The sequence below is a fragment of the Magallana gigas genome, chromosome 3 (assembly GCF_963853765.1).
Source record: "Magallana gigas chromosome 3, xbMagGiga1.1, whole genome shotgun sequence".
Lineage (NCBI taxonomy): Eukaryota > Metazoa > Mollusca > Bivalvia > Ostreida > Ostreidae > Magallana > Magallana gigas.
Genome location: NC_088855.1, coordinates 28,455,891 through 28,471,462, shown reverse-complemented (window position 1 = coordinate 28,471,462; position 15,572 = coordinate 28,455,891). Strand labels below are relative to the sequence as shown.

Sequence of the window (15,572 nt, the reverse complement as noted above, 5' to 3'; positions counted from 1 at the left end):
ACATATGTATATGCAGATTAAAAAAAATCTCATTTAAAAAAAAAACCATGAAACAATGTTAAGTGATTTCCTTTATTTCTATGTTGTTAATGTTAGACTTTTGTGAACATGAACAAGAAGCACATGATTTTGAACAGGAACCACTCTCCCGAGTCTCTGTTTTTATTGGAACAGTCTTTCTAGGTCGCTGTTTTCTTGGGGGTTGGTGTTTGACATTATTCACAGTCCATGGACCTAAACTGTCATTGGCATAAAAGTCCATCGGGTAAACATCTTGCCACTGGGCAATATTCAGTGCAACAGACATCTGTAATGAAAGGGAAAACTGATTTGAGGAATTTTTCAATACCTTCATACATGTATATTCATCTACAGTATACAAGTATGCACATGTACGTTTAAACTCTAAGTACTCTCTAGATAAAACCACCAAAGATCTGGAACAAAATACTGCATACTTACCTCATAGGGAGATAACAATGGCTTTTCAAATGCCATACCCCAGTCAATTGACAATCTTGGACAAGCTATTTGTACCCATCTGCAAGTTTAAAACATAGACAATGTTAAATATTTACTCTTAAAATATATGTACATGTAATACACAAATAAATTCTCATGCATTATCTGATTTATTTAGATAATTAAATGACACCAACAAGGGCACCTGAAAACAATGTGAGGGTTACAAAATGGGTGAAAATGTACATGAATTTTTCTTACACATCAATATCTGGGTACAGCTTGAGCTTGTCTGGAAAAATTTCTGACAGTAAAACCAGGGTACTGCTTTTACCACACTCCTTTATTTTCTCTAGCAATTCCTGCAAAATTGATAATAATATACAAATTCATGAGCATACCAATATTTGTTTTCTTTATTTTTTAATTCAAAGAAATTGGTATCCAATACATGTAGATAACTGGTACCTGCAGAACCTTTGTTGACCCTTGCCTTCCCAGGGTTCCTAGCACCACTCCATATTTTTTGCCTTGGGACGCCTTTTCAATAGCATTTCTTCGTATTGAATGCATCTTTTCAATGTCATAATACTCTTTGGAGAAGACTTTGCTGTATGGATCATATCTTTGAATACAACAATCCAGTAAAGAATTTCAAACACAAAAAATATATTTAATGGTCAGAGAGATTTCTTTACTGCCAATTACTAGGGATTTTCTTATTAATAAAAAATCAGTCTTTGGTTCATTATTTCACAAAATTTGTAAACGTATTTCGTACATGAACATGTATTTACATGTATCAATATAAGAGTTTTAAGAGATAATTGGATATTGGTCTTAATTACCTATAGGCCTGTACACTAGGATTACTGATCATGATTGACTCGAGGTGAAATCTTCCATCCCCAAGATATCTACATGTAATATAAAAAACAGTGTGATATACACAGTCATACATTATAATTTATATCCAAAGCTAGGAATAATTATTTGCATTAAAAGTTTAAAAGCATTGAACAATTCTAAATTGTTATTTCGTTTTAGTCAAACTACAGGATATTTCCAACAAACTGACATTACATGCAGTGGCAGGCGGTTGATATCAAGCCTAATGTATTACGGGACTTACATGATGGCATCGGTGCCAGGTTTGAGTCTTGGTGAGGTACATCCAAGTATTTCTCCTGGAGACAAAGGTTTGGACTGGGGGATGATCACTTCATACTTGTCTTTCAGTTCTTGACTGGCAGCCTTTGTAAAGTATATACGGTACATGTATAATACATATAAAACATTATAATTATACAAAACATTTATAAATACAAAAGTTATTGAACACATTAAGAAAAATATACATGTATGGACAAATGCATATAGTGGCATTTAAATGAAAACAATCTTACAATAACTATCAACAAGAAATTCATTTAACATTTAAATGATCCATATAATGTGACATGTAGTAAAGTGGGAGCATTTTTATTTTACAAGTTCATCAATCATGGGACATGTTATATGGTCATGTAAATGTCCATTTTTATAATCGATTGAAGATTTAAAATCCTGAACAAGACGTACCCTAAAATAGCAGAAAAATTAAATGACCCAAAATTCAACTGATTTCAAAGTACCATGTCCATTAATTATCAAAGTATCATACTTTGAGTATAATCTATTTGGTTATCCTTGGTGACTTACCTGAAGGGCAGCTACGAACTGTATGGTACACACTAATGCCAGGCAAGAACCCTCGGGAAAGTTGTGCCGGATAGTGTCCAGAAAATGCATTGTGTCAATTTTAATGTCCACAAATACATACAACATTTGAATACCTCCTGTCTGGTCAATAGGCACTGTGAAATACCAAAAGATATGATTATACATGTAATAACATTCATTATTAAAATGGTTTTTTGCTAACATGACGTATAAGTGATTTACCAATGATGAAAACAGCAAAACTTTATCATTGCCTAATTTGACTGATGAGAAACCCACTGCAAATACAAGTAAATACTTAATTACAACCTGAAACTCGTTCATTAAAATACATGTATTTTGATCAATGAAAAATTACCGGTAAATGTGATGTTCAATATTCTATTGCTAAGTAAAGTTAAATCCTTCCTCAAGCCATCATGAGGCTTAAGGCCAGTGCTTTTTATCAGCTTCTGAAATTTCTCAGGTTGGAACCCAATTGCAGCTGGGTGGACTGAGACAATGCAGTTAAAGTGCATTGTGAAAGGACACAACATACATGGCCGGTTGCGTATCTCGGGTTTAAACCCCCGATCAATGAATCCGAGTTTAAATCCAGGTAGACGCGTTGCACACAGGTAAGGCTGGGGTGAGTAAGGTTCAAAATAACAGTAAGTCATGAACCTGGTATGGGGGTGGTTTAAACCCTTCTTCAAACTTTCGTGTGGAAATATGACAGGATATTTGGAAGATGTGGACAGGTTTGATCTCATAGAAAGATAGCGTAGAAGACAACAAATTGTAAGAAACAGACTTAATCCAATTACTTATTTTAACGATGCAGATTTTATAATCAGATTTCGATTAAGCAAATAAGCTCTTTTGTTGATTATTGACAATACTGATAGAAATTTGGACGATGGAATTAAGCACAATTCTTCGATATCCCCTCAGAATCAACTTCTTATAACTTTGAGATATTATACAACTGGAAATTTACTATCAATAAATGGAGATTTGTTTGGATTGAGTGTCAAGAATGATTAAGAAAGTTTAGCGTGCAATAGCATTTTTGTACAATAACTACTATAGTCTGTCCCAAGTTATTGCTCCCATCACATTTTGATGATTTTTAATAAAAATACACATACCTGTGAAAGAAGTACACTTGCAATCAATGAAATGGAAAATATTCAAGATATCTTCATTAACAAATTATCCCTTTTCACTCATAAAAGTTTACAGTTCTTACGTAGATTTAAACTGGGAAATGTTTACATCTTTTCTTCATTCGGAAATACTCGTGACACCTCGCGCAATTTTTCAACGTTATCATCCGGGCTTATTAATGGCTGATGCAATGCAAAATCAACGGAGACTTTCTATTTTGGGATGTGTATAGAAACCTGAGGCGGTAGAGGGGGCGTTTCAAAACAGATAATCTGGGACATTTTTCATATTAGTTGATGAACGTAGTTTGAGAACAAAGGCATTTATTATAATCGAAATATCAAGCGAAAAGTGGTGGAAGCAAAAACTCGGGACAGAGTATAGTATATAAAATTTCATTCTAGACATAAAATTGTAAAAGTACAAAGAGCGTTTATGCAACAAAGTAGCATGTCCAGTGTTGTTGGACTAATAGATTGTACCTATATTCCAATCATATCCCCAGTAGGAGATAATGCTGTGAATTTGCTGTGGAAGCATTGAGGAAATTGCTGATTGAAGGCTGTCCTTTGCAAAGCCAGATTTTGTCCTTGATTTCATATTTTTCCAAATAGATTTTAACTGCATGGGTACAAGGTCTTACATTAAATTCACATGTGACTTTCTCCCATTCTGAGTTTTTCTTTGAAACAATTTTTCCATCGTTCTTTTGCTTATTTTCTATAATATCCTTCCTTGAATCAATTAGTTCTAATAAAAAAAAATTCCAATGCCGTAAAATGTGGAGATTCGCACGATTTTGACATCCATCACTAAGTAAGTTTGGATCAGATAAGTCTGGTTCAGTTTTGATGCGTGCAACGGAATCACTACCTAGGTAACTCCGACTCACCTGGCATTTAAACCCGGCTTACGTGATCCGAGGATCTGAATCTGAGCTGTACTTATATAAACCACAGATGCGCAACCGGCCATAAGTGACCACAATGAGCCTTGAATCACCAACCTTACACCTGTGATGGTTAGACAGGCCAGTATGCCTGCGTCATAGAGCTTAGTTGGTAGAGCATCTGACTAGAGATTCAGGGGGCCCGGGTTTGAATCCCGGTCAAGTCTATCATCATCTTTCCCATCCCATTTCATTTGTTACAATGAACAGACAGGTTAACTACTGACAGGGAAACGGACCAAGGGCGAATAAGATTTAAAGCTCAGTTGGTGGTGCCAGATACATGTAGCTCATTTGGGAGAGCACCTAACTAGATACTCATGGAGCCCAGGTTGGGATCTTGGCCTGGTCCATTGACATTTCTCTATTCCTAGTACACACACATGACTACTGAGTCATGTGCTCGATTTCTATGGCTTTATAGTAGTTGTGATCATTTATGCCACTTACCTAGACAGCTGTGTCCGTAGTGGACCATCAGGTCAGCCCCTAGAGCTCTGGCTGTAAAGTCATCCACACAGCAAGCTCCATATGTCACATCCCCCATTATTACTGTGTCTGCTGAGGTGAATCTGTCATTACAATGAACAGATAGGTATCATTTTTCAGTTGGATGCAGCAGATATTAAATTTTTATTTCAACAATAATTTAGATGCATCACTGTACATTAATTCATTTAGGTATCATTTCTCAGTTTGATGCAGCAGATATTAACTACAATATTAATCTAGCTCATATGCATCACTGTATTTCATGTTATGATATTAAGAAGATATGAAGTAAAGTAAAACTTTTGTGTAATACATACTCTTCTATTATGTCTGCTATTGTGCATGCGAATAATAATAGCCCCTCTGGGAACTGTAGAGCCACTGTAATGTTGTTATTGAAAAACATATAATTGAAAAAAAGCTAATTGAAAAATACCAGCAGTACAGACAGACAAAAAGTATATATAATGTATGTAAAAGTTCAAAGTTTTTAATTAAGGTTTAAAAGAATTCATTATAATTATCAACAAATCATAATTTAGAACCATTTACCTCTTTTTGCTCCAGTTGACTGAATCTTCCATACTGTTTTATAGATTTCAAAATTATAATTTTCCGGTAGCTTTAAAGAAAAATATCTCAAAATGAAATGATGATTTTAAAAAGTTTTACAATGCAAATGAACACACTTTTGATTTCATATGAAAAAATATGGAATTGTTAACCCATACTGTAGATCGAATCATTAGAATTTGTGGTGGCTCAATTTTTGTGGTATTCGTGGGTAGCCCTCCCCTACGAATTTAAAACCTCGATGAAAAGAAATTTGAAAGATGCATCTACAAAATTACGTCCCCACAAATAAGCAAAAAAAACCCCCAAATCCATGAAAATTGGCCCCCACCAATTTTAAATGATTCCACGGTAGTCATATTTTTTTATTTAAGAAAATATCAATTATTTTAATATCTATATTATTTTAATATGGCTTGGGTAGCTCAGTGGTAGAGCTCCTGGACAGAGTTGCAGGGGTTGCAGGTTGATTCACAGTCAAGCATTAAATTATAAACTTTAAACACCTGTTTCACTGCATGCTGAAGTTTCGGATCATTGAGAATTTCATCTGGGATCTGGTGTGCTGCTCTTCTTACACCTACAATGAAAATTGTCATACACTATTTTTTTTTTAATTCTTGGATTCAATCCAAGTTAACTGACACTACCATGACCACATCCAGAAAATATGCATCATTACATGCACATTACATCACTGATCAGCCAATTTATGATGTGATTCCGTTCACAGCAGACTAACCTGTAAATACTTTTTTGTTTTTACTTGCTACTACAATTTTTGCATCAACTGTAGTTGTTTTTATCTTTTCTTTCTGATCTTTAGCGTCTTTTTGCTCTTCTTGTTTTGGCATTTCCATCTCTCATGCCTGTAGCCGTTCGGTACACTTCTAATTTATACACTCAATTCTCGATACGCATCGCGAGTTATTGTCTAAAAGTGACGTCACGATTCCCACATTGTCGGCACTTCTTTCCTCATGATTTTAATGAAATAGTGATATTTATAGGTAAGGAAGCTTTGAATCATACTTGTAACTTTATTAGGAACAAAGCATTGATTCTTAGGAATCAAAACAGAACCAATTTATGTTGTCAAATGCAAAAAACTTAAGATTTTATCACACAGTATGGTGCGAGGTAACTCGAATTTCCTATGTCTACGTACACACACAAATAACTGATCCTCAATTATACTCTTTCTTCCGTTTTTTACATTTAATATTGTTTGAATGTTGCATTTCGTTATATTCTGTGATTTTAAGTCTTAATTTAGCGGTTTATTTTGCCAGACTGTAGTGAAAAATTAAGAACAAAATTTTTTAATGCAACAGCTTTACAAGTCAAATTTTGCAAGTAAATAGCACACATTGTTTCATTTCGATTAGATAACTGAGAATGTTAGCTTTAAGTGAAGCAAGTTGTTGTTTTGGATATTATTTATTTGCAAATGATAAACTTAAAATGTAAGTCTGTTCTACAGTGTCTTTTACAAATTGATTTTTCAGTTTACTAAAGAAAAATGTCCAGGTTTTTCAAAGGTTCTGACTCAGAGTCAGACAGTTCATCCTCAGATTCGGAGGTTAATGTTCCTCGCCCAGGGGCTTCAACAGCAAGACCAGTGTAAGTAGTTATAAGTAAAGATAAAATCTAAATTTTACTGTTATTATATAGCCCAATCTGTCATTGCATGGCAATTGAGTACATTTTAGATTTTAATTTTTTCTTTCTCCAACAGAGCATATGCCTTTAGTGATGATGAGGATGAACCTAAACGTATAGTACGAAGTGCAAAAGATAAAAGGTATAATGATTTTTTATACCTTTAAATGATAAAGAAATTAATTTAAAACTTGATCCATCTTAAAGATCAAAAACATAGAAGAGGATTAGATATTATGTAATCCCTTATAACTAAAAGAACCCTTAAATATTTTTTTTGTTTATCCATTATAATTAAACAAACCTTGGTATAAATTTCTTTTTAGGTTTGATGAACTGAGAGAAATCATCAAGAAAATGGGAAACCATAAGAAAATTAAGGATATGGCTAGTGTATTAACAGGTAAGATATGTTGCTTTTGAAATCATGTGCTTGTAAAACAAGCATTCTGAGAGTATTGCATAAGCAATACACGTCCCCTACTGTGTGGAAATTGTGAAAACAATGCACTGTTATGCAGAATATTGAACCCGAACATTAAAAAATTGGAATATAAAAAATTAATTTTCTCGAAAATATGTCAACCAGACGCTACAAGAGTGTAAACTTGATCTGTAGTTTGACATTTTGAAGCTGTTCAGCAAATTTCATATTATTCCTCAAACGCATAAAGAAAAAAAGTGTGGAAAACTGAAGTGGGACAGACTGAAGGACGCAGAGGAAATCTATAGTCCCTTCCGGTGAAAACCAGTAGGGGACTAATAAAATGCATCAGACATTGAAATGAAAAACAAGCTTCTGTCATGTATCTTGAAGATGTTTTCGCAAACAATTACAGTTGCATTCTTTTTAAAACAGATTTTGAGGAGTTGGGAAAAGCCTATGACAAATCAAAGAAAGTCATTGAAAAAGAAAACCAGATTCCACGATTCTTTCTTAGGTGTTTGGTGGAACTTGAAGATTTTGTCAGTGAGGTAGGTTTGCATTTCATATATCAGCATCATTTGTTAGAAATAAGTGTGAATAAGAACACAGTATTAGATCAAATGAAAGGCAGTGTATATATTGTGTACAGCATTTACTAACTCAGAAAGACATTATACAATATTAAAGAAAGGTAAAGACAAATTAAATGATATTGATCATGTGGAATGTGAAACAATATTCACATTATTTCTCATGAGCTATTTCTGATTGGTGACAGTGTTGGGAGGACAGAGAAGGAAGGAAACAGATGAGCAAGAACAATGCTAAAGGTCTAACTACCCTGAGACAAAAACTAAAGAAATACAACAGAGACTTTGAATCAGATATCGCAACATACAGAGAGGTAACGATCAACCTCTATGCATCAATTTTGACTTTGATATGATAATATTCAATGTATTCTCTCAATGAGAGAGGAAAATAAAATTTTAGATTAAAAGTGATTTATTAAATATCTTTTTTATAGAATCCAGATGAGGGTGAAGAAGAAGAAGCAGTGGGTAAGATTTCTTTATGAGATATATCGAATTGTAGCCATTATTTTTTTGGTCACACTCTATAAAAGGTAATTTGAGAAAGACCCAGTTTTACTCTGTGAAATATTGAATGCTGGTTTGTGTTTAAACTGGAATTATTTAATTTTTTAGATTCCGAAGAAGAGAAATCAGAAGAAGAAGCCCGTGAGGATTTCACCAAAATGAAAGCAGCAAAGGAGGAGAGCAGACCTTCCAAAAAGGTGAGAAAGTCCACATATTATAAAAATTTGTAGAAAATATTCTCGTTTTATATTGATCTATGTACACATTTGTCCACATCGATACACTGTAGAGTACAACACAGATGTGTTTACAGTGTGTAGCTTCATTAGCCTGATGTTTTATTGAGCTGTCTTTTTTTACAGGTGACCTACGATGATGACGATGATGACGACGATGACATTGACTGGGAGATGAGTTCCGACAGCTCCAGCTCGGAGAGTGATGGAGGAGAGGGACCGGGGACCACAGTCTACACAGCCGCCATGTTCTTGAAAAAGTAGGTCCCAACAGTGCTCTGCAGTAGCAGTTACAGCTTGATATGTGTTGATTTAAAAGTAAACTTACTTAAGATTTACATGTATGTCTATTTGTTAACAGAAAATAGTACTGGTAACCATCATGATATTTTTGTGCATTATGAAAGCTTTTATTTCTGAAATACTTTTTGAAATTATGCTCCTGTGTTCACAAACAAAACAGGAGTAACCATTACGAAAAGCTATAAATTCTTTTTGAAGGTTTTCTATTTGCCGGATTCTTCAGGTTTATTGAAATTATTTCTATGTGTGCAAAGAGTTTACGAAGCTATTTTATTACTTTGTGTCAAACATGTTAATAGCAATTCTGATATTTCTCTTCTCAGACAACCAGGAGAGGAGAAGAAAGAAAAGAAGGAAAAGAAAGAGAAACGAGTGAAGAAGAAGAGGGAAGAGGATGAAGGGGGTGAATGGGAGGAGGTCACCAAGGGGGCCCCCATGATCAAGGTTATTAATATATATTTATGGGCATCATTTTTGTACAGTAAGTAACATAACAATTTGTTGGGTATTTTGTGGACAGCTTTTGATCAAATCTGTTATTACAGGAAGCACCCAAAATGTTTGCCAAGGACACAGAAGTGAACCACGAAGCAGTCATAAAGAAATTGAACGAAATCATCTCAGCTAGAGGAAAGAAAGGTACAGACAGGAACGAGCAGATTGCACTGCTGAAAGAACTTCAGAGCATCTCAAATGCCAACAATCTCGGACCAGCAATTTCCATGAAGATCATGTTCCACATCATTTCAGCTATCTATGATTACAATCCCAACATTGCCACCTGCATGAGATCTGAAATGTGGGAAAAGTAAGTCTTGACTGAATTAATTTTCCCTGTTTTTTAATGCTCCCCCCCCCCCCTATTCATTTGTTAATATCGTATATCAGTATTAATCCATACTTTGACTCGTTTTGTAAAATTAGGTTGATAAAAAGGGAAGTTATTTTGATAAGTAGAAATATATTGTCATGTTAAAAGATTGAGAGTTACTTAATACGACATGTATCTTTTTTCTACAGGTGTCTTGCAGGAGTTAGTGAGTTACTAGATATGGTAGAGGCCAACCCAGACATCAACATTGGAGAGAATATTTTGGAGGAGAGTGAGAATGTTACTGTAAGTTTTTCTCAGCAGTAAATCAACTCAAATACTTTTATGTACATGTACCGTACATGTATGTAAGGACAATAAAAAATAATGTGTTGTTTTGTAGACTCCACCCTACAGAGTCAGGGGATGCGTTCTAACCATTGTAGAGAGGATGGACGAAGAATTTACAAAAATGTTACAAGCGTGTGATGCTCATAGTACTGAATATGTAGACAGGTAAAGAGAACTTTGAAATGTGATTTTAAAAAGATATTTCTTGTTTTACACCACAGAGTATCAATATATCATGTACAATGTACTGTGGTTTCATCAATATTCGTTGAATACCAATTTTTGTGGATTTCGTTATTAAGTTGATCCACGAAATTAAATGTTCATTGAAGTGCAATTTCTATTAACATTTTGTATTGATAGGGTCATTGGCCACGAATTAACGTATCCTTGAAATTGTGACTTTCATTTTATCCACGAAAATTGATACCCTTGAATACTAATGAAACCACAGTATATATACAAGTATGCTCATGTGATTTTGTCTTTTCATGAATTGTGTATTGTACAATTGGAATTTTTTTTTACAGATTGAAGGATGAGAAAGAAGTATGTGTAATTTTAGATCGTCTCCAGACTTACCTTGTTCCAAGAGGTACCACAGAGGAAATCTGTCGGGTTTACCTCAGAAGGATAGAACACATGTATTACAAGGTACGTGTAAATTCATAAACATGAAGATCCTTGTTTGAATTACTAACAAAAGACATTCAAGTATGTGTAACATTGAATATGCATGAACTAGGAAATGAAATATATTATAAGATATGATGATAAATTATCTTGTAATGAGAAAGGTGTAACATGTTAGTAAAAACAGACATTTTTTTCTTTAACAGTTTGACCCAGAAGCATATGATAACCCTAAGGTCTGTATCAATGATTCTATGTAAATATTTAGCCATGTACATATTAAACTATGAACCTCTTGTATTCTTGACAAAAGGCAAAATTCTATTCAAATAAATTTCGGCCTTTCAGTAAATATAAGAAATGACATTCCCTTCTAATATATAAATCCTTTGTGATTTGCAGCTGGAGAATAAATCATTCAAAGACATGGAGGAGATGTGTAAATTTATTTATGCCAAGGATCTGACTGACCGTCTGCGGACTCGCTCCATGCTTTGTCAGATATACCACCAGGCTCTCCACGACCGGTGGTACCAGGCCCGCGACCTGATGCTAATGTCTCACCTCCAGGACACCATCCAGCACTCGGATGTTCCTACTCAGGTATGGTGCTAAAAGTTACGCTACTCCCAAAATCAAGATGAGCAATGGGATATTTTTATGTCCACAAGATGAAATATTTTCTGCAATTTGAACAGATGCCAAGTTATTTAAGGAAAAAAGCTTTTGATGTCTCACTTTTTTTTGATTAAGTGTAATTTAAAGTGGAGACTTAAAACAGCAAGGCGTTTTACATGCAGTAACAAGTTTTTGAAAATGTTGGTTGATCCTCTGAAGTATTGGGGATATAGCTCTTGAAATTGTTGCCATGTACATTGTATCAATCATTTGCATGAGAAATAATGCTTTCTGAAGTTTTTTCTTTTCTTTTCTTTTTTCTGTATGTACTGACTACTGACATTTTGCATATACATGTATATTTTACAGATTCTCTACAACAGGACAATGGTGCAATTAGGTTTGTGTGCATTCAGAAAAGGAAATATTAGAGATGCTCACAATGCTTTAGTGGACATTCAGAGTGGTGGAAGAGCCAAGGAACTTTTGGCACAGGTAATCTAATGTTCATTTATTTCAGGTCATTAGAGAAATGAAGCGAAAAATTCATGTTTAATTATTTAAAGATTCTCATCCTAATTTTCATTAAAAGACAGACATATTGAGTGCATAAAGAGTTTTAGATGCAATAGGAAATTGTGATCAATGAAGATAACATTTGCCCTGTTTGGACAAAAACTCTAATAGAATGTTATATTCCTAGGGTTTATTGCTCCAACGTCAGCACGAGAGAACACCAGAACAGGAGAAGATTGAGAAGCGTCGTCTGCTTCCCTATCACATGCACATCAACCTTGAGCTACTGGAATGTGTCTACCTTGTGTCAGCCATGTTGATCGAAGTTCCTTATATGGCAGGTTAGTTTTCCCTTGTTGTGTTCATTTTTTACAGATAATAAAAAAAATGCAAAGAATGGATAATAAATTGATAAATTTGGGTTATTCTTATCAAAAGTAAGCCCCAATTAGTACTGACAATTTTTGGTACATGATAGCCCATGAGATGGATGCCAGGCGAAGAATGATCAGTAAGAACTTCCACCACGTGATGCGGATGAGCGAACGCCAGGCTTTGACTGGTCCCCCTGAGAGTATGAGGGAGCACGTGGTGGCCGCCTCCAAAGCCATGAAGACTGGAAACTGGAAAGAGTGCAAGAACTACATCATCAATGAGAAGATGAATGCCAAGGTAAACATTTAGACACATACTGCTTAGTTCAATAGGTGCATGAACACTAAACATCTATAAAGATGACATGCTAATAAGTAATTTCAATGTGTGCATGAATGAGGTAAAGATCTATACATTTAGTTTGTACATTAATGATTGCATGAGTTGCTTTGTAATTGTGTGTTGTTAATTGTTCTGCTAGAATGATGCTGATAAATATTCATTACATGTAAACTCAGTACATGTAAACTTTTACATGAATGTGTTTATGAAGAAAAATTTCGGAATAAAAAAAAATGCTGTACTTTATTCAACACAATAATTTGTATAAACTTATAATTATGAAAGTTTTGCACAATCTTCCAGATTCTATATAAAGCTGTACATTGTTACTATGGTGCTGTTTTGTTGATGTATAGGTATGGGAGCTGTTCTACAAGAGTGAGACTGTACAGGAAATGGTGACTAGCAAGATTCAGGAGGAGAGTCTACGGACATACTTGTTCACATACAGCAGTGTGTACGACTCACTGAGTCTCGAGACGCTGGCCGAGATGTTTGAGATCGACCAGGGTGTTGTTCACTCCATCATCAGTAAGATGATCATCAATGAAGAACTCATGGTATGTAGGACTACCTTGTGCACATTAATAAATAGACTTGCATGTTAATTCTAAATTTTAGTATTGTTCAAAGTGTTAGTAATAAAATCTGCTTTTTATCAAAAACATAAAATATATCTTTTCTTCCTCAGATGGTATTTAATGAAATATTCTGTAAATACAACTGGGCATAATGAAAAAATACAAACAATAAAATTTATTTAGTATGCAGTGATAAAAAAATCTAGATTTTACAATGTATGGTCTACTTAAATCTACTTGTCCCCCCAGGCCTCCCTGGATGAGCCCACCCACACTGTGGTGATGCACCGTACCGAGCCCACACGTCTCCAGTCCCTTGCCCTCCAGCTCTCCGAGAAAGTCTCCTCTCTGGTCGACAACAACGAGAGAATCATGGAACTCAAGCAAGGCAACCTGTTCTTTCAGAAGTCAGGGGGCAGTAAGTACATGTATTGCAATACAGTTGTTTCTTATGTGGCCCCATATCACATGGAGTATATGTATTTATGAGCTCAAATACTAACAGGATTTTACTAATACACTTGTATTCAATCTATTGCAAAGCTTACTATTTTCAAATTTTGTGGTTGTTTTAGAGAGAAGAAAAAAATATGAAAATTTGTCAAATATGTGTAGTGTCAAATACAACAATACTTTGCCAAGAACAATTCAAGAAGATGCTCTTTCTCTCTCTCTCAGGCTTTTGTGTATTATATGTACATAATATAAACTGTTGTAAATTATAATGTACATACTGTTGTAAATTATAATGTACATATAAATACACTTAATACGTTAACTGTTACTAACAATAAAACTCTAAGATTTCATGATTAAGCTATTAATTGGTCAATTTGTTTTCGGATTGATACACTTGTATTCTGTACAGTAATTTTTAGAAAGCCTTCTAGAGCTTTGAAGCATGTTGCACAGTAGTTGTTACTAATTTGATGCCATTGTAGACTTACTCACTATGTTTTAAGCAGACCTTTTCTAACATCATGGTAAATAGAGGGGTGAGTGCATTGTCATATCAGTAACCTCTGGTGAATGGTGCATGATGGGATATTTGATGCCCTTCAAAATGCGAATTGGTGGTCGGATATTAATTAGGGTTACTTTGATATATCAATCACTTTCTTTTATAAAATCCTTAGAAATAATAAGACACCACATTAAAATGCTTAGAAATAATCAAACACCACAAGTCACGATAAATTGTATTTGGGTTGAAACGTACATGTTTATCGCCCAATATGCATAGGATTATGTCAAATTCATTGACTAAAATTATAGATGTTCGATACACTAACATCAAAATTTATCTTAACATGAACTATGATCAAATTAATGGAATAGTTGCAAAGAGATTCTTTTTAATTTCTCGGCAAAATAGGCCGTTTAGATTCTCTTATCATATTAGGTGTACATGTAGATCTGGTACTTTGTTCAAAAATGATAATGAACACATTCAGTGTTTTCCATAAGAACTGGTAACTGGCCAATTTGACTGCCTTTAATCGATAAAAATGCCACTTAAAAAAATCAAAAATTAAAAAAAACTTTTTCCGACAGAGTTCTGTTCATCAGCCCTTAGCCTGTGACAACTGATCTTCAACCCTTTACTCTGAAGTAAATGGAAAACACTGCACTTTGTTATTGAGTGTATGGGTTTTATTTCATTTGTTGCAAGATTCTGTTATTCATCTGCCACTTGTTTAAATTTCTTGTACAGAGGATTGAATACCTCATTTAAATACATGTATTTGAGAAACAGTTTTTAAAAAAATCAGATGTATGTGTTTGGATGAGGATGGGGAAATGTAATGCACTTGTGTAATCGTGTTATGTTTGGTGATGGCAAAAACAGAATTGCTTTACAAAATTTAATATATTTTTATGCTTTACTTTTTACTATACAGTACATGTATTTATTAATACCGGTATCACTTTTGAATCTAAATTTTTTTTAGTAATATCATTGCCAAATTTTCTTTTTAGTGCAAGACAGACAAGATCGTTTCCAAGGTAATTACCAGCAAAACAGGAATCAAAATTGGCAAGACAGAAGAAATCAACGTCAAAATTATTCACAGCGTGAGCGTGCTTATTGATAGTGCTAAAACTATGGACTGCATTAAGAAGAATTATGAAAGGAGGAAGTGGTGATTAAGGACATTGTTTTCATGTACATGTAATCTTGTATGTCATTTGAAATTAATTATTTAATACATGTATTCTGATTTGACTACTCTTGGTAAAGAAATAAACTTCATTTAGAACAATTTACC

General features: G+C 34.2%; 2 protein-coding genes across 4 annotated transcripts; one reads left to right on the top strand and one right to left on the bottom strand.

Annotated features, from left to right (window-relative positions):
• Nucleotides 1-43: 43 nt before the first annotated feature.
• On the bottom strand, nt 44-6,245 carry LOC105343490 (2-(3-amino-3-carboxypropyl)histidine synthase subunit 1). Its single transcript, XM_066079137.1, has 12 exons — nt 6,090-6,245; nt 5,854-5,927; nt 5,327-5,396; nt 5,092-5,155; nt 4,733-4,854; nt 2,164-2,318; nt 1,595-1,716; nt 1,311-1,379; nt 931-1,087; nt 724-824; nt 463-541; nt 44-307 (listed from the first exon to the last, which is right to left on the bottom strand). Exons 1-12 carry the CDS (start codon nt 6,205-6,207, stop codon nt 59-61), a joined length of 1,380 nt encoding a protein of 459 aa, XP_065935209.1. The 5' UTR covers nt 6,208-6,245; the 3' UTR covers nt 44-58.
• A 2-nt stretch (nt 6,246-6,247) lies between these two features.
• LOC105343479 (eukaryotic translation initiation factor 3 subunit C) lies at nt 6,248-15,566 on the top strand. Of its 3 annotated transcripts, none has more exons than XM_066079136.1 (23): nt 6,248-6,357; nt 6,856-6,970; nt 7,086-7,151; nt 7,336-7,412; nt 7,869-7,984; nt 8,215-8,340; nt 8,464-8,497; nt 8,645-8,733; nt 8,899-9,032; nt 9,399-9,519; nt 9,621-9,883; nt 10,096-10,192; nt 10,290-10,402; nt 10,768-10,891; nt 11,077-11,106; nt 11,273-11,473; nt 11,858-11,983; nt 12,192-12,345; nt 12,483-12,676; nt 13,078-13,281; nt 13,552-13,720; nt 14,268-14,297; nt 15,283-15,566. In XM_066079136.1, exons 2-22 carry the CDS (start codon nt 6,870-6,872, stop codon nt 14,276-14,278), a joined length of 2,550 nt encoding a protein of 849 aa, XP_065935208.1. In that variant the 5' UTR covers nt 6,248-6,357; nt 6,856-6,869; the 3' UTR covers nt 14,279-14,297; nt 15,283-15,566. The 3 variants fall into 3 exon arrangements, with proteins under 3 accessions (XP_065935208.1, XP_065935207.1, XP_065935206.1); XM_066079135.1 differs by having other exon boundaries at nt 14,244-14,297; XM_066079134.1 differs by lacking the exon at nt 14,268-14,297.
• The last annotated feature ends 6 nt before the right edge of the window (nt 15,567-15,572 follow it).